The 19,082-nt window shown below is 46.4% G+C and overlaps 1 protein-coding gene across 1 annotated transcript in view; it reads right to left on the minus strand.

Moving 5' to 3' along the window:
- Positions 1-19,082, minus strand: part of Insc (INSC spindle orientation adaptor protein) — a 110,154-nt gene that overhangs the window by 13,227 nt on the left and 77,845 nt on the right. The window contains exons 8-9 of the mRNA XM_041666940.1: positions 6,145-6,316; positions 2,741-2,919 (exon numbers count right to left, since the gene is read on the minus strand). Coding sequence (XP_041522874.1) covers positions 2,741-2,919; positions 6,145-6,316 — 351 coding nt within the window. The remainder of the gene's footprint in view (positions 1-2,740; positions 2,920-6,144; positions 6,317-19,082) is intronic.

Below are 19,082 nucleotides of genomic sequence, written 5' to 3' on the forward strand. Positions count from 1 at the left end.
AGCCAATGTTCACAAAACTGAAATTACCATTACTCTTCAAACTGAAGCTATCCAACAATATCAATCATGGCTCTGGAATCATCATCTTCATCCTCTTCTTCCTCTCTCTCTCTCTCCCCTATGACGTACATGCTCATGTATGTATGTATGTCCAAGCCAGAGAGCAATCATTCTCCACCTATGTATATTGAATTGCCCTTGCTCTGAACCTAGGACTTGTCAGCTCAGCTAGGATGGAGCCAGTATGCTCCATGGACTCACTTGTCTCCTCCTTCCAGAACCAAAACTGCAGGTGTATGTTCCTTTGCCCATCTTTTCTGTGGGTTCTACACATTTGAATCAGGTTCTCATTCTTGTGCAGCAAGCATTTTACCAACTGAACCATCTCCCAGTTTATAGTAGTTTTCACCTTACACGCACCCACCCTCACCCCCCACACCCACACACGCCTTGCGCATATGCGTTCACACATAACCTGAAGCCATATATGTCACCTATTACTTCACACTGTACAATACTCCCCACTGCATTAACTGTATTTCCTAGCTCCATTCCTACCCTAAATTGGACATCTCCATCTAGACCCATTTCAATCTATCCTACTACATTTACCTACCCCAGTCACTACTGAGTACCCAATTTGGTTCTAAATGCTTTAAAATACCGTCCCATTTAATCATATGAAGGCTGGAAGAGAGAAGATCTGTTATTATCTCCATTACACAGATGAGAAAATTGTGGCTTAAGAGATTAAGAGCTTGGTCCGAGGTCACACAGTTAGGAACCAACAGAGACAGGATCTGAACACAAGTGCACCTAAATGTGTGCTGTTTCTGTTAGTTATACGCATGGCAGAGATTTATAAACCACCGACGGCTTTTGAGACACAAGTCACTATTACAATTGGCATTTTGTAATTTGCATTTCTGATAGATGGATTCCTGGTAAGGAGTGTTGACACTGAAGTTCCAGAAATGCTACAAAATACGTTCATTCTAAACTGCCAAACAGACTATGAATGTCTGTGGAAGTGTAGGCAGCACACTGCCTCGGCGAAGGCAGCTCACAGAAAGCTGGTAGCATTTCTATTTTCAGTACCCTCCATCCACTTCAGAGGCCAAGGACACTGCTTGCACAAGGCCTTAGAGGCTGCCCTTCCCTACCCTGTTGTGTCTGTGATTAGCCTCTATACAATACCCCATGGTGTGAAATCAAAGGACCATGAAAACTACCAGTTGAACAGGGTTATCTTTTCCTTTATTTATTTTCTTTTTAAAGATGGTGTCTTAGGTTGGCTTCAACCCCTCTAAGTAGGTGACCTTGAACTTTCGATCCTCCTGCCTCTACTTCCCAAGGGTTGGAACTACAGGCATGTACCACTGTGCCCAGTTGTGGCAGTCAAATTCAAGGCTTTGTGGATGGTGGGCAAACATTCCACCAACTGCACCCCCCCCCCAGCCTAGGACCATCTTTTTGATGCCTGATATCCAGATATGACCTGTGCTCTCTTCTTCAAGATGAGCAGAAGTAGATGGAAACCCAAGACTGTACTCTGGGGTCTTTATCCAGGGGCGAGCGTAGACAGAGTGGGTTTTGCCAGTGAGGATTCTGCTTGACAAATGAAGTGGACTTGGCTTGCCTAGATGATGGAGGACTTCTCACTGTCCAAACAGAGGTTCACTGAGTACATACATAGCCAAGACTAGGAGGCTTTGCACAGCATTGGCGTCACTGGCCTGCTCATTACCGGAAACCTCACGGGGCATTTAATTTCTTAAGTATTTCAGGGGGCGGTGAGCACTTCAGAGCCCAATTCATCTTCTTTGTCTTCATTGCAGAGAGCCCTCTGATCACCTTAATCCTCCCTCTGCCATAGCAAAGAGAGCCATTTGTTTCTTTAATGGATTTGCTCTCTCTAGCTAAGTGGCTGCTCAGAGCCAGGGCAGAAGGCAAAGCCATCCTGAGGACAGTGGGAGAAGGGCTCAGCTCAGACAGGGGAATAAAAAAAATTCCCCCTGAACCCAGATGCAGGGAGATTGTCCCTTTGCCTGCTGTTTAACCACATTCTCACTCCTATGAGGTACCCTCCGTGAGACCTCATGAGGAGGGCTGCCAAGTCATGGGCCATTCATGCTGGAAGCAGCATCACATGCTACACACATGAAGGCTACACTCAGCAGCTTCTCACTCAGTGCTGTGCACAGCGTTAGCCCCGATGGGGCATCTGCTCACTTTACAGCATCTTTGTCCTGGTCTACACTAAGAGTCTGTGTTCACTAGTCCATCCGATTCCTTCGTTGACTCTGTCGTTAGAGATACACATTTTACAAATGAAGAAAGAATGAATTGCCCAAAGTAGCATGATTATTTACTGCAAAGATCTGCTGAATCCATATCATCTGTCTTCAAAGGCCTTGTTCGTATTGTGTCCCTACTGGATCTCATCTGACATGAGCAGAGTAAGCCTAGCGTAGGGCACTTGAAGGTGAAGATGCTCAATATCATGCCATGTGGAAGAGAGGTTCGGGGGAGGCATCTAGCTAAAGGAGACACACAATGGAGGCCAACATTGGGGTAGACACTCCAGCCATGAGCCCATGACTAACACCTAGAATTACAATAGGCACTGGGCATCAGAAGCCAGTCAATCAGGCAAACAGCTAGGCCTATGTGAACATGATCTCTTCCTGCTCGCACCCTGATTATTTGTGGGAAGTCTAGGCCTTCCTGGGTTTTTTACCTGGTCCCGAGTATAAGGTGTGTCCACTCTCTGTTTGTCACTGCAGGCTTCCAGGAGAACACGGATGGCATTCAACTGCAGAAGCATCTCACAGGCCATTTTGTCAAAGAAGGTGATGTTGGCAAGGGCCGCAGAGGCCAGTAAGAAGACTTCCCCCGATGAGGCCTCTTGGCACAATTCTGGATAGTGAAAAGGAAGAAACAGTTCAAGGCCAAGTGTTTGCACATGACTGATCTCCCTTGGCCCCTACAATAGCTCTGGGAGAAAGACTATTTTGGTAGGAGTTTTGATACTCTTTTTGGAGATGAACAAATTAGTCACTATCGAGAGAACTATGCCATCTGCATAAATAGCAGAGCTGGGATTCGAACCATTGTGTGTGACTCCTGCTCACCCACAATTATTTTAATGAGTGAACCCAAGTCGCCTAAATTTTTGGGATGGTAAGATGGACCAAACAGGTTAAACCCTTGTCCTTGTGATACTTATTCTCTGTAGAAGGCAATAGAAAGTGAGTCTTTAGGAGTGTCCATCCCTCCACTACCTAACACAGTTTCCTTGGCCCTCACAGAACCTGCAACAGATGCCCAGCTTGAGGCGCAAGAGGCTCTGTCCATGGTGCTGTTTGTCCCAATGGCCCTGCTTCTAAGTCTCAGTTCTAACTTGGGTCACCACAGGATGTGACAAGTCAAGCTCTGTCCCTCATGTAACGCTTCTACAGAGACAAAGAAAGGAGGAACACACTCCAGAGAACATCTCCTGAAGAGGAAGTTCAGAGACAAAGAAGAGCTAGGCCTGATGCTTGAGGGTTCCCACAGAGCAGCCGGCATCTTCACAGATGCTGTTACAGTTCTCCCCTAAAGTGGGACGGACAGGAGTATCAGCCAATCACCTGAGGTCTTCCTTGTGCTGTGCCACTGCCTTTTGGCCCATCCTCAAGGGAAAAAATGATAGGTACAGATATGGAGGCTGAGTCTCATGGGAGCTGTCACAAGTACAATTTCTTGAGCATTTACCGTGGACCAGGAGCTGCTTTAAGTGCAGCCATTTATCTTTACAGTAATCCAATTTTGTTGTGGCCTCAAAAATTAAATACCTGATGTTGTGATTTGCTAAGATCTTATAGCCAGTGAGGAAAAACATCTAGGCTAGCCTGATTCCCAAATCTCTGTTCTTTCTATCCCTCACATTGCCTCTTCTTTCAGCCACTTGGCTCATTCTCTGTGATGCCCCCAAAGACAAAGGTTCTATCAGTTCTATTGGGCAGTAATGCCTACTGCCTCTGGGGTTTTCTGTTCCCTGTAGACCAGCCCAGATGTGACCAGCAAACATCTAGATCTCATCATCCAGGGCTGGGACCACAGATTAGCCGAGTAATTAAAAGCTCTTCACAGCCAGTGTTCCCCTCATCCCTGACTGGGGAGAATCGCTGGGGGCAACTGACTCCTTCCAAGCTCACCTCTCTGTATACGGACGTTGGTATGGGACCACTCTACTGCTGGAATTGTCCCTATGTATAAATGCCGCCCCTCATTTTCCTGCACTTGCCACTGATGCTGACACATCGATTATTAGCACAGCCATCTAAGTGCCTTTTAATTTTGCTGCACATTTATTTGAACTACAGTCTGAGTCACCTGGGATGTGTTAGGAAGATTAAATTGAGGATCCCAGTGACTCATTTTTAAATGTTTCCAGGGAATGGCAAGAAATTAGAGGGCCGTTTCCCACCAAAGAACAGAGTTCTGGCATCCCGCCCAGAAGATATATCCCATCTGCTGACTCTGAGGGTGGGCTGGACAGTGCGTCTTCATGGGGATGGGGGAAATACAAAGGCTTCTCCTCTTTGTCCAAATAAATGCAGTCTGGACAAAGGAACAGGTATGGGCAGGTAATGTGACAAGCTGTTGGGTCTACACACTTTGCCTTGCTTATTATTTGGGAGGGCTTCTGTACAATTTGGCATTTATTTCTTATCTTAAAATGTGTTAGCCTTCCCCACAAGGCCATAATCAACTGTGCTTCACCAAGCCTGTCCACACTTAGTCTGTGCATGTGTTCCTCAGCTTAATGCAGGTTCAAGAGCCTCTTGTTTTCTTCTTCCATCTAGCTCCCTCCAACTCATTTCTTTCCTGCCAGGCCCTAGTGGGAGTTTGAGAGTGAGACCCCTGGCATGGTGGGTCCTAACAGAATTCTTGAGGCTCACCCTTTCAAACAGAGTAAGCCTGGACTCTGTGGTTTCCTGTGCTCTCTCCAGCCAAGGTTTTCTATGGATTCCATGTTTTATTGACTTTGGATCAATGTAGATGTCTATCCCCACATCCATCTCTCCAAATCTGGCCCATAGGAGACCTAACAAGGGTTGACAATAACTCTACATAGCTGATACTCCTATATGCAAAGTTCTTTCTGGCAGTAAAATCCTAGAACCAGAAGGCTCCTTTAGAGAAGTGGGTTGCAGTCCCTCATCGCATATAGGAGGAAAGCTGTCAAGTGAAACTTACAAGATGTCATGGTACGTGAGTGGCAGAATCACACACAACCCCACACAGGGTTGCTGGCCAGTAGCTGTTTGTTGATGGATAGGTGAAAAGCCAAAACCCAAGCTCAGCGGTTTCAACTCCTATCCCAGGGTCTTACACTTTTTCTAAACCCAGGCAACTGCAGATATTCTTAGGCCTGGTGTGGCAAGTCCAAGAATTAGTCCTAATTAATTTTCATCTTAAAATATAAAGACGGATATAGAGATGACAAAGGTATGCTATAGAGAAACAAGTTATGAATGGAGGGGGAAACAGAGCTCTCCAAACAAGCTTCCTGGGCATTGTTACCCAGACTAGTCCTAGTTTCTGCAGTTCTGAAAAGGAAAGGCTAGGGAAAGAGAATATTCTAGATAGCATAAACCTCTCTCCCGCCAAGCCTGCAAAGGTCTAAAAGGGGGAACAAAGAAGAGTTAACATGTTCATGGCTCCATGATGCAAAGCCAAATGGTGACATTTCCTGCAGCAGGTTGTGGAGAGCTAGTTCTCTCTGGAAAATCATTTGTGCTAATTAGTACTGCTTCAGTCGCTGGGTGCAATGACCAAAATTTTAGGAACAAAACCTACTGAAGTCAAACTTTGAGTACCTATTTGCTCTGAACTCCCTCTGAAAGGCCATGTGACCCCTAACTACTCTTCAAGTTGATGCTGAAGGATCTGCGTGTGTTTCCATAGGAGACTCTTGACTACAAGGTCCCTCAAAACCACCTCATCCATTAATGGTGACCTTTCAACTGGCGTGACTGTCTTCGAAGATTGTGAATTTGGTGAGAAGTAGGTGGGAAGTCCTTCCCGGCCCTTCTTGAAGACAATTGTGCCGAGTCCCTCTCACGCAAGGGTTCCACTCAACCCAGGATAACTCACTGATGAGGGCTGTCACAATCTCCTCCATGTTCTCCAGGAAGCTAGTAAGGTGCTGGGTGAAGGACAGATGTGGGGAGGTAACCTGAGCCACCACAGCTGCAGCCTCAGCTCGAGTGGCTTCGGAGTGGCTGTCATCAGTCAAGATGTCGGCCAAGCACAGGATACCATCCACCTGCAGATGGAAAGAAGAAACTTCCTTGTGTACCTTGAAAGGGATGGTACCACTTCTTATGACAGCAATGAGGCAGAGCCAACTCCTAGCCTCCTACAAGTTCAAATTTCACTTCTGAGAACAGTCCACACCCCTTGTGGAGCCAGAGAAAGGCTGAGGATGAATGACCCAAAGTTGGGCATTTAAGTGCCTCTGCTTTGAGCCCAGGAAGAATAAGTGACCTTCCATGGATTTTCTAAATAGCAGACAGTAAGCCAAGTGTCTAGGGACTGACCTTGGCCATGTATCACTGAAAAATGCAGTAGAAACAATGGTTACTTAGTGATCTTCTGACCCCGAGCTCCAAGCCAGGCTCCATCTTTCACACTGTGTGACTTCATGTCCCTGACCCTGTTCCCTCATACAGCCTCGGGTTATAGGAGGCCAAGAGATGGTAAAACCAGCAGAGCCTTATAAAGAAGACAAGATCGAGAAGGTGGGTTCCTCCTCCTGTCTTCACCCTTTGCAGCAGGCTGAGCTCAGAGCTTTCCTTTCCCAACTTGTCCTCCACCATCTTGTCCTCCATGGAGTGCCGCTTCCATGGAAACCTTACTACCTCTGCCCAATCAGAGAAGTAAAAGTCTCATGGGACATACATGCCAGCAAAAGGCTTGTTCCCCAGCCCCACTCCAGCCAGACCCGCTCTTGGCACAGTAATAGGAGACACTTTCAGAGTGCCCATAGTGTGCCTGTGCCAAGTTCCATGCTTAGTAGACCATGTATGTCATTGTGTCACTGCAGCAACCTTCCCATGGTCACAGGAAGAAAAACTGAGAAAAGATTGCTCACCTGCCGCAGATCCTTAACTCTCAAATTCATGGGTTTGGGACTTAAACTGAATAGTCTGCTCTACAATGCCTGGGTTCTAAAAAGGATATTAAACTTTCCCTTGGAAGTCACATCTGAGTTTAAAACTCCCCCTCCATCAGGGTCTCCTTTAGGCAGAAGGAGTCAAGTCTTGCCACAGATAGACCATCGGTGTTCCTGCAGGTCCTCCCAGGTCTAGGATGCTAAGCTGCTGAGGACCAGTGCTGGAGGTGGGGCAGGGGCCAGGGAAGAATAGGAAAAGGCCTTGGCTGAGCCCGCCACATCTGCTACTAACGTAAACCTCTGGTCTCTGCATCCTTACTTCTTGTTATTAGCTCCAGCGGCCCCCAGAGCTCACCTTTCATTTGATCAGTGAGTCACCAACCTCCAGTCCTGCACCTCCCTTAAACGACTCTCAGAACCTGAAGGACCCATTAGCTGCGAGGGCCATTGGCAGTTTCAGGCTCAAAGGAGACAAATGTGGAAACGAGAGCCCTGGGAATAGTCCACAGTCAGCCCCACCTGGATGTGCCAAATAAAAGGAACAAACAGCAGTCAGCCTGCCCCTGGCAGGCCTGGACTCAAGCCAGGTATTTTATTAACAGGCCCTTGGAGAGGGACCTCGTTTGAGCCCACAGGGCAGCTGCCGGCCTGGAAACAGGAAGGAAGCTCTCGATTGACTGGCTCACGCTCCTTCTCCTCCTTCGAGCATCAATCAAGAGCGTTGCTATGAAACATGAGGTCCCTAATGTGAAAATATCTTCATCGATCCAGTGCCCTTATACGTGTCTTGACTGTAGCTTCCACTGCTACCCTGGTCTCTGGCTCAGTTGGAACACCAGCAGGACTCAAATGAGTATGCAGCCCTGATGCTCAGCCCAATCTGAGCTGATGGTCCCAGGACCCAGTGAAACCCAGGACCTGAATATGAAGCCCTCTCCCCAGGCCAGAACTAAGTAAGTCTGCAGCTTGCATAAGCACAGACCAAGTGCCAGGCCTTGGGCTGTGGAAACACAGATCCAGGAGAGAGTGCTCCTGTGGCAGAGGAAGTGACTCTCACCACAGGTAACCACCATGCAGAGTGATTTCCCAAAGAAACTCTACATCTTCTGGAAGCCACCCTTGACTTAACACACCCACAATTCAGCTTGGGAAGATGGCTCAGTCTGGGTTCCCATGCTCAAGTACTTCTGCTACCTTCATTATATTATAATGCTAAAGAACATTGTTTCTCCAAGTGGGATTATGGTTGCATCTAATTAACTGTGGGTTACTTGAAAGAGACTCCCTGTACCCCTCCCAGAGCTCTCCTACCATATTCATAGTTAGGCCAAGAGTCAGCTTGACAACAGCTGCACAGTGAACTTTCATGCTGCTCCAGCATTAAGAGCACACAATGAAGTGATTATAGGATCCCATGTCTATCTGGACCCCTGCCTGTACGCATGGGGACCACAGAGAGTTCAGTTTGAGATGCTTGATGTCTGGCATGAGTTGGGCTTTGGGAGATGGGGAACAAACCCAAGAAAGTAATATTTGACCTGAAACTTGAGGATACATTGTAGATTTATGCAAGTAGAATGATGACATTGTCAAGAGGAGGAGGCTATCAGCAAAGACTCAGAAAGGACAGCATTGGACAGAAGTCAACTCAGCATCAGTTTCCCAGATCTTTGGCCCCAGGTGATGCAGATCTGATGCCCTTGCTGCTCCTGGGTTTCTCAGAGGACCTGTAGGGTCTTGGATATTTAAGTGACCAGTTCCCCATTGTCTTGACTTCTGATATGTTGACTATGTTTTAGATTGCCTCTGAATCATTAAATACATCATTCCTTCAACACAGATCACATGACAGAAAATATTACAAAGATAGTAGCATACACACACATATATATACATTCATAAAATATACCACCCATGTAAGAGAATATAGAACATAAGCTTATTTGTTTACATTTGAATACATAGACTATGAAAATGTATAAAGGTTATGTGGTTTATACTGGATCCCAATAATTAAATGAAAAACAATGGCAAGATCTATGTATGCCAGATATTCAGAAATTCTAAATCTTAGAAATGACATTAAGCTAAGGCCTCTTCTTCATCCTCTCTCTGATCACCTAACCACTGAAAAACCTCACCCTGGGTTCTGTGTTGTTTCTATTCTTGTTTGCATTAGATCTCTGCCTAATAAACTAAGCTCTGTGGGTTTTACAAGTGATGTAAATGGTGCTATAGTCTAGAAAGGGATTTTCTTTCTCCCCTAGGCACCCCTGTGTTTATGAAACTCCTTCCTGTCATGTGTGTCTGTGGCTCAACTGTTTTCACAGCTGTATGTACTTTCACTGTGCCAATCTATTGCAATTCATGTATGCGTTCTCCCAACGATGGTCACTTGAATGAATGTCTTTTGGGCTTTGCTATCCTGAACAGTGCTGTTACAAAGATTCTTCTAAACATCTTCTGGGCATGTGCCAGTTTCCTTGAGAGTCTTGACATACGAATGTCCAGGGCACATCTCTACCAATACTGCTAATTTGCTTTGTCATATTGTTGTAGCAAGTGATACTATAGAAAAATATTTAGTGTTATATCTTTCTCTGGTTTTCATATTATGTTTATAATTTTTAGTAATTTGATGGTTTGGATGAGCAGTGTTCCCAGTGGGCACTTCATCTCTAGTTGATGGTGCTGTTTGGGGTGGTTATGGAACTTTCAGGAGATGTGGCCTTGCTGGAGGAGTTACATCACTGTGGAAGGGCTTTGAGTGATAATAGTCTCACCCGTTTCCTCCTCTCTTTGCTTCCTGTGTGTAGATAAAACGTGATCAGCCAGCTTCATATTCTGGCCACCTGCTGCCATGCCTTGCCCACCACTATGGACCCTCCCTATAGCACTGTAAAATAAACATACTTTTCTTTAAGTTTCTTTAGCCATGGTGTTTTTTTTTATCACTGCAACAGAAAAGAAGCTAATAAAGATGAACCATAAAACTGTATTTTAACTCAGGTATAGCAAGATTAATCATCTTGGTTTGCTTTGGTGTTGTTTACTTGGGCTTTTTTGTTTGGTAATTTGGGGAGCCCTGTTCATATGTATTGCTTGTTTTTCTATTTGGTGTCTTTTTGTAGGGACCGGGTTTCCTTGGCCCTTGGTTCTGAGGTTGTTGCTTTCCCCCAGCCTGTCACTAGCACGCTGCCACACAAATTCTTCTTCATACACACCACCAACTCCAAGCTTCAACCCAGCCCAACTCACCACGACTCATCACCCAGGGCCACGAGCCACTGGGTTATGATCTTTTTAGCACTTACATCCATCCCTAGAATAACAGAATGTGCAGGCTTGGGGCCAGACCTAGTAATCTAAACCTGGCTATCTCTTACTGCCTAAACAATGTTCTTACCTCTTTGCGACTTTATCCTAAAATTTAGGGCATTAATGCCAATATCCGTAGTTTTCCTTTTCCTTACAAAATGGGTATTTAAAATATCAACTGGAAAAGAATATTGACATTATTCAATGAGAGACTGCATGAGTAGTGCCCGCCACATGGTGGAGCCATCGCTCCATCCTATCCCCAACTGGGATGGCTTGCAGTGATCTCCTGAGGCCTGCAGTCTCCTCAATTCCCTGTGCCTCAGAGACTCCTACCAGGGCTTCCCTCCAAGGTCCCTTTCTGTAGGCGCTTCCAAAAGTGAGAAGCTTAGCCCTCTGGGTAATGTGTCGGTTGCATTTCCTCCACTGTGACAAAATCCTTGAGGACATCACCTCATCAGGGGGTCAGGTTTATTGGGGTTCCTGTTTTTGGTAGTTTCATGGCCCTTATTGCTTGGCCTCTTTGTTTTGGAATCAAGACAGCGCAGTCCACCACGGTGGGAGCATGTTACAAAGAGGCCTGTTCACCTTAAGGCAGCCAACTGGTAACGAAAGTGAAGAAGCAGGGTTCCAACGTCCTGGCTTCCTTCCATTAATCCTTACCTTCCGGTGGTTCTACCACCTCCCAGAAGTACCACAGGCTTGCAACCAGGCTTCTAGCATCATCAAGGAGGCATTTAGATACAGACCATAGCAGGTTCTGGAGGTCCACAAGCTGACCCACTTGTGTGAACATCTGATCACACAATCCAGAACCAGGACTTTTAACTGGGCATCATCCATGACTAACTGGGAATGCTAAGGTGTGCAATTAGAATCCCTTAGCAAGGAGTCACCAAGATACACACCCATATTTTCAAACTTCTACTGGATCATTTTATATTTGATTTCAAAAAACAATTGGCCTGGATATTCCATGAGCACCTCCAACCCGAGCTGCTTAAAGTTGGAGTGTTGTCCCCGTTTCCCTCCTGGCTACCATTTCAGACCCAGGCCAAGTCACCTGCCTCACAGGCCATCTCTGTCCTCCCAGCTGCCACACCACACTTATCTGATCGCAACTACAGCACGCAGTTATCTGGTAGGGTCTGTCCAAGTCACATGCACAGCCTCCTCTTATTTGGCTCCCTCTGGGTAAACCCTGCACTGGATTCGAAGTTTTTGAAACCCAGCTGAGGTCCAGTATTCAACAACCATGCTACAGTACGGGAGGAATGATGAGAAAACAGAGACTCATGGAGGTGTCCCAGGCCACACAGCATAGCATGTTAACCCTGATCCTTGTTCTGAGTTCCTTGCTATGTTCCACCCTCCATTGGGCTTTTGAGAAAAAGAGAGAAACTGGAAAAAAGGTTAGATCAGTGGCGATCATGCAGTCCTGCTCCTACGAAAGGCCCAGGAGTAACCCTGCCTGAGGCCAGCACATTCAAACACTGGGTCCACTTCAGGAGAGTCTCCAACTTCTAATTGCCATTTCCCATCCCTAGTCATAAAGTTGGTGCCAAGAGAGTCATCTAATCAAAGTATTCTCACATCCTTAAAGGAACAGATGCTGGGAGCACTTACAGATAATTAGCTCTGACACAGAGTGGGATGGGCCTGGCCTGAAATCAGATGTCTGGTGGGTATGTACGTGTGGATGCAGTTGGTCTGGCTGGGGCATCACCTGGACAGCAAGACTCATGGACCTGGAGTCTGACACAGGGAACTGACAAATGCAGAGATTCTCGCTGGGGGTATGGAACTCATGCATCTGGGGCCCTAAAGGTGAGAAAGCAATGTCAGATTTATGAGTAGCATTGTCCCATTGATTGCGCCCCCCAAAAAACGTGTCAGAGAGGACCATTATACAAATATTGAAGTAACGCAGGCTGTATATAAAGTTCCATCACTGGTACTGGCCAGCCATCTTTGTTTTGTGTTAGAGCATTCATTTTGCTTCTGCACTGTGTTTAGTTTTTGGTGACTGCCAGGGGAGCTATCGAGGTGCTTAAGTGAATGCAGTGAAAACTTGACCATGAGGATAAATTACAAAGAATTTCAGGGTCTCTCTTTCCCCACCCCCCTCTTTTTCTCTCCCCCCCTCTTCCTCTCTCTCTCTGTCCCCTCCCTCTCCCCTCTCTCTAGTCTATGCCAGCCTCTGCCTCAACTTACAATCCTCATGCCTCAGCCTCCCAAGTGTTGGAATGACGGGCAGGCACCACCACTCCCAGCTCTGAAGACTGCTAATATTCTCCTTCATGATTCTGTCAACTCAAATATCTAAGACATACAGGAAAAACAAAAGACAAAAGAGAATTTCAAAACCACTGGAGACCTGTTCCTGGCTCCAAGAAGAATGGGCCAGTTCTCCTAGCATATAATCAGTCAGAGGGAAAATCTAATTGAGGCTGGAGAGAAAAACAAGGATAAGTGGAAGCCAAGGACCAGGCAGAACGTCTGGTGGGTCAGAAACAGACATCGAAGGAGGAAGCAGACTGAGACAAGACTCAGGTCAACGCCTGTGGTCCGTGGCTCCCTTATGAAAGAATGAACTTGCTTTAGAGTAATGGTAGAGGTGAAAACTTAGTAAAAAGGCACAGACACTAAGCAAACATCCAAGAGATAACAGTACCCTCCCCAAAGCCAACATATCTACCCCAGCAGGCTCCACACCGCATCTCCTGACATTTAAAACACAAGTGGATAAATATAAACGTGACATCATAATAGAAAATGGAAGAGTAGGTAGAAAGGGCTGTGTGGCCCCTCCAGGCAAAAGTCGGTAAGGGCAAGGAAGGAAGATGCACAGGCAAAGACGGTAGAGGGGAATTGGGAGAAATCATGGTTTGATGGCTTAAATCACCTGGGACTATAACTAGAAAATAATCTCTCTGTTAGTGGATTTTCTTTAAAGCACATTTCCAATGGGTGTTCTGAAGACTTTAGGCTTGGGGGTGACTGTTCCTTGGGTCAGTGACACTAGCCCTGTGCTGATGAGAAAATGCCGAGTTTTCAGTAAAATCCCACGGAGGCCCAGCTGGGATCTGGGCTGCAGCCAAAGTGCTTAGGTCGGCAATTCTCAGATGATAGGTGCCGCCATCTGGGGAAGCACGAAAAGTTATAACACCAGCTAGGCGTGGTTGTGCAGGCCTTTAATCCCAGTACTCGGTAGGTGGAGGCAGGTGGATCTCTGAGTTCAAAGCCAGCCTGCTGGTCTACATAGTGAGTTCCAGGACAGTCAGGGCTACACAGCAAAACCTTGCTACTCTCTCTCTCTCTCTCTCTCTCTCTCTCTCTCTCTCTGTGTGTGTGTGTATGTGTGCGCGCGCGCACACGCACCTGAATTTCAACCACTAGAAATTTGATTTTAATTGTCAATCTTTAGTGTCCTTTAAAAACTTTTCATGGAAGTCTAATGGACATCTTGGTTTGAATGCCAGTGTCCTAGGGACAACTGTAGTACAAGAAAAAGTTTACATAACCTTCAGAGTTTGGAGAGTATGCCTGCTTTCTGACTTCACTTCCTCAGTGAAATAGTCAATGACACATCAGCCTTCCTTCAAAATCAGCAGCAAGATGGAGACCTAGGAATCCAGCAGCAGCACTTCCATCTAACGCTGTGCTAGCCCATGCGATCACACAAGAAAAGATGCCGTGACTGAAAAGAAGAAAGCATGCTGCTCTTTGCATAGGTGCAGATGTGCAGATGTGCAGCAAACGTGGCATGCCCACGCTCTACTAAAATGCGTCAGTAGATTTAGCACAACCGCTGGATACAGTAGCAAACGTGTATTTTCTATGTGTTAGCAGCGACATTTCAAATATCTTCATTTAAAAATACCACTTACATTGCTGTAAAACATAGCGATAAATATTTAAAAGATGTATAAGGGGTAAGTACTTAATGACAGTCTATACTAAGGAGAGAAATGTGTTGTGTTCATTGACTAGAGCACTCTAATTGTTTGAGGTGTCAAGCTTATAGAGAAATTTAAAGAACTCCTAATTAAAATATCAGGAAGTATTATAGACACTAACAAGTTGGTTATAAAATGAATACAGGAATACAAAGAATTGTCAAAATAATTTTAAAGAACAAAGGTTAAAAAGAACAAAGGTTTAAAGAACAAAGGCTTATGCAACTCAATATCAAATTGTATTAGATTGAGTTCTCATTGTTATATCAATATGAGAATGGCCCCAAAAGACCAATAGAACAGGAAAATGAAGTCCAGAAATAGGCTGTATCCATCACTTTATTTACAAGAAAATATCTCAACTTAGGAACAGTCTTTTCAATAAATGGTATTGGCTCAACTGGCTAACTGTGTGAGGGAAAAACTAAACGTTGGACACCAGGTAAAATGAGTAGCGAGTCAAAACTGTGAACAGTAAAACAGTGATGGTAACTTTGCCAACTACACACAGCCCCACATCTGGAAACAGAGTCTCAATGAGGAACTCTCTAGACCAGGTTGGCCCGTGGGGCACATCTGTGGGATTTGTCCTGATTGCTAACTGATTTGGGAAGACCATGGGCCACATCTGTGGGATTTGTCCTGGTTGTTAACTGATTTGGGAAGACCTTGCCCATTCTGGGAGGCTCCCATCTCTAGAGAGGGACTCCTGAGTAGTACAGCAAAGGAGGAAGCTAATTGAGAGCAAGCAAAGAAGAATGTGTTCATTTGTTACTCTCTGTTCTTACCTGAAGATGCCACGTGACCAGCTGCTTCCAGCTAGGCCGCCATGACACCTTGTCCCCCAGTGACACCCTGTAATCTAAGATTGTGAACTCAGATAAAACCTTTCTCCCCAACGTGCTTTTTTCAAAATATTTTTTATTACAGCAACAGAAATAAAACAAGGATGATCCCAAATAAAATACAAGAGAATATTGTCATAGTTTTAGAGAACACAAGAATTTCTTAAATGGACAGAAGCAGCACTCACTATAAAAGAGATCACTAAATTGGACCTTAACAAAATCAAGAATTTCTATTTATTAAATGACAACATTAAGAGAATGACAAAGCAAACCTCAGGCTGACATTTCTTCTCACTATCTCTATCTGAGAAGGGATTTGTGTCTGGAATACACTTTAAAATTTATAAATCAATAGGGCAAGACAAACGACAGAACATTTTTAAATGAGAAAACATCTCGGGCTGACGTTTCGCCCAAAATGGAGACAACCAAATGGATAGCAGGGATATGAAAAAGAGCTCGGAATCATTACTCATCAGAAAAACAAAGTTTAAACTCATCATAAAAGATGAGTGTGTGCCTGAGTAAGTCAGAGGCAGGGGAGTGCCTCATGCATCTACAAGCAACGTGGCCTGCGCTTCTGAAGTCGTCTAGGGAGAGGCCCCACTTTGGACACTGTACGCATTTGTCATCCCCAGGGGCTTTCTGTCTCCTTGTCTCTTTTCACCTGAGAGCCCCTCTTCTTTCTCACAGCCCTTCTCTTTCCCCATCTCTCCTCATCTCTGTGGGTGACCAGCAAGCCCACCACTTGCTCTCAGGGAACAACAGATGTTGACTGCTGACCCATGATTTAAGGGATGCCTGCTGTCCTTCTATACTGTCAGTATCAGACTATCTCAGGGAGGGCATTTTCTCGGTCCAGTTCCACTCCCTTCTGCACGAATGCTTCCAGTCTCCTATGTCCTTTTGCTGCCAGAAGGCTCATGGCTCCTGTCCCCTTCCCAATAGCACTTTCCCACTCAGAAGCCAAATGGGAGCCTAGCATTGGTAACCAAAGCATCTCCTCTACACAAAGTCAGGTTCTCTTTTGTGACATCCGTCCCCTAGGGCACAGCTCTCTTTACCCCAGCACCAGCATTATAATCACATCCAGATTCCTATGTGTTTTCTTTCCTCTCTGAATCCTTGAGATTCTAAGGAGGAAGTGAACACTGATTAACGTTTTACCCACAGGCCTGCATCCCCTTACCTCTGGCCACCACACGTAAAGAGGAGGAAAGGAACATTCAAAAGTAGGGTATGGGATAGAAGGCTGCAAGGTCTGTTCTGGAGTCTTCTCCGGGGACATCACCACACACACCCAGGGTACCAGAATCCCAGCTGATTCACACCCAGATTCCTACGTGTTTTTTTTCCTCTCTGAATCCTTGGGATTCTAAGGAGGAAGTGAACACTGATTAACGTTTTACCCACAGACCTGCATCCCCTTACCTCTGGCCACCACACGTAAAGAGGAGGAAAGGAACATTCAAAAGTAGGGCATGGGATAGAAGGCTGCAAGGTCTGTTCTGGAGTCTTCTCCGGGGACATCACCTCATACACCCAGGGTACCAGAATCCCAGCTGAGAGAGCTCAACACTTGTTAGTTTTCCTGCATCCCACTGTGTCTCACAAAATCCCTTCATGCTCCATATGCTACCAGTAAATGTTCTCGTCGGTATTGGCCGATGACTTGTTTCATTAGCAAACCAGTAGCCAAGAGAAGGGGCCTCACTGCTAGCCCCAGTGTGGCAGCCTCTACCCAGGAAGCTGCCACTCTCAACCGCTGTCAGTCTTTCCTTCCTTGGGCTACTCATCCGGTGCACTAGCCGTCTACATCTGCTCGGAGACGCAGGAATTGGAGTCCAGGGCAGAAAAGAATCTGGCACAAACCATACACACAGAACACACAGACACACACACACACACACAACCTCTATATCTTCCCATCGGCAACAATGTTTCCCCAGTTACGTCTAATCATCATTTTCCTACGCATCTGTATATGCAAGCCATTTCTTTGACAAACCAAAGCAGCTAGCAGGATAGTGTCCCTTGGTGGGGAAGCCCAGGCAAGGCTCTGGGTTATGAACACCAAAGAGGCAAGAGAGCTGTTAGGAAGGCGATCAGAGCTGGTTCTGAACTTGAAGCCAACACGCAGAGATGACAAAAGTCAGTTAAGATGGCAAGGCAGAAGCAGAGACCCTGCGCAAGGGTGCGCTGTGCCAGGGAGCAATAGTGTCTGTACTAGAAGTATGCGGAAGACCTCCATCCCGATTCTGCCTCAAATGAGCTCAGATGGGTGCAAAGTCACAAGTGTAGCTGGACAGTATCTCCAGTCCTGCCTGCCAAAGGGCAGGGAGCATGCTCAGTAGTCACTTGGGAGACAGAAGTGCTTCTGTGCCCAAAAGGCACAGAGCGGAGCCAGCTGCCAAGCCTGACAATCTGGGCTCAGTCCTTCAACCCACATGGTGGAAGAAAAGAAAGAATTAGTTCTGACAAATTGTCCTTTGACCTCCATGTGTGCACTGTGGTGTGTGATCACTCTATCACACATGATTGGTAAATCAACCTTAAAAGACGTAAAATCAACCCTGGGAAGCCTCGGGGATGGGGTTTAAGATACAGTCAAGCTCTGTCTGCATCTTTCACCTGGAGGATGATATCCCAGTAAAAAACATTGGTTGTCTTGAGTTTTAGACACCACCCCCATATATGTAACAGGATATCTCTTCTGGTCCTAACAGCTGGTTCTGGGGCCCAGAGCTCAGAAACCACAGCAGTTCCCGGAACAGGCTGCCTGACAGGGCTGCGGGTGGAGCTCTTGTCCACCAGGGGCCGCTGTTGCACAGTACATGGTGTCCCACACAGTCCCCATTTGAGTCACTAAGGTGTCCAGACTGCCAGGCAGATCTGTCACTTCTTCAGATTCAGGATGGAACTGATTGGCAGGGATTGTTCAGATCCACCAGCTACGAGCACTCTGGACAGGACTGGCCCACCATGCCAGCAGAATCCTAGCAAAAAAGCAAAGGAAAGGCACTGGGCGGAGGTTGAGTGTGTGGGGGGGGGGGGGGGGGGAGGATGCTGAGTTTGATTCCATGTTTTCAAGCCTTTTAATCGTCTTCATTCCTGCCCTAGGAGACAGACTGGAAGTTAGACTGTAAGAGAAAGGAAGGAGCCACACTCCTTCCCATGCCCCCCAAACACATCACACACCCTGCCCCAGTCAGAGCGAGCCAGCTGACAGAAACCCTGAGGCTCTCTGCTCCGCCCCAGCCTATTCCCAGGACAGTTGACCATTGTCAGGCATAGGGGCGGAAGGAGCCCATAAGCACCTGAGGGAAAGGGAAGCATCTGGGATCTGTTTTCAGGGCACTCTGTCTCTTAATCAGAGCTTCCCCTTGGGAAAGGAGGGGCCTTGAGTCCAATCGAAGACCTAGCATTCACAGCCTTGCTCTCCCCACACAGTAGGCTCAAACACCAGAACTGAAGCCAGCAGAGTAAGTGGCTGTCCTGCCCTAGGGCCGCACACTATGGCCACTATGGCCTCTTTTGGATCATGGAAGACGGAAGGAATAGGAATGAGAGAGGAAAAGCCCAGGACTCACAGCATGGCCCTATGTCCCCCACTGTCTAGTTTGTCCGCCTCCGCATTCACCCTGTAAAATGGAAGAACACCTGGGAGACTTGAAAAGGCAGTGGGATGGGGAAATTGGTTGATTTTTTTTTTAATGTGCTATTTCTGACTCACAATGGTGCAGAGAGAGACTCCTGCTAAACAGGCAGTGGAGTCTCCCTATTACCCACTTG

This window comes from Microtus oregoni, unplaced genomic scaffold, assembly GCF_018167655.1.
Source record: "Microtus oregoni isolate MIOR12 unplaced genomic scaffold, Mior012 000016F_ref0000370, whole genome shotgun sequence".
NCBI lineage: Eukaryota > Metazoa > Chordata > Mammalia > Rodentia > Cricetidae > Microtus > Microtus oregoni.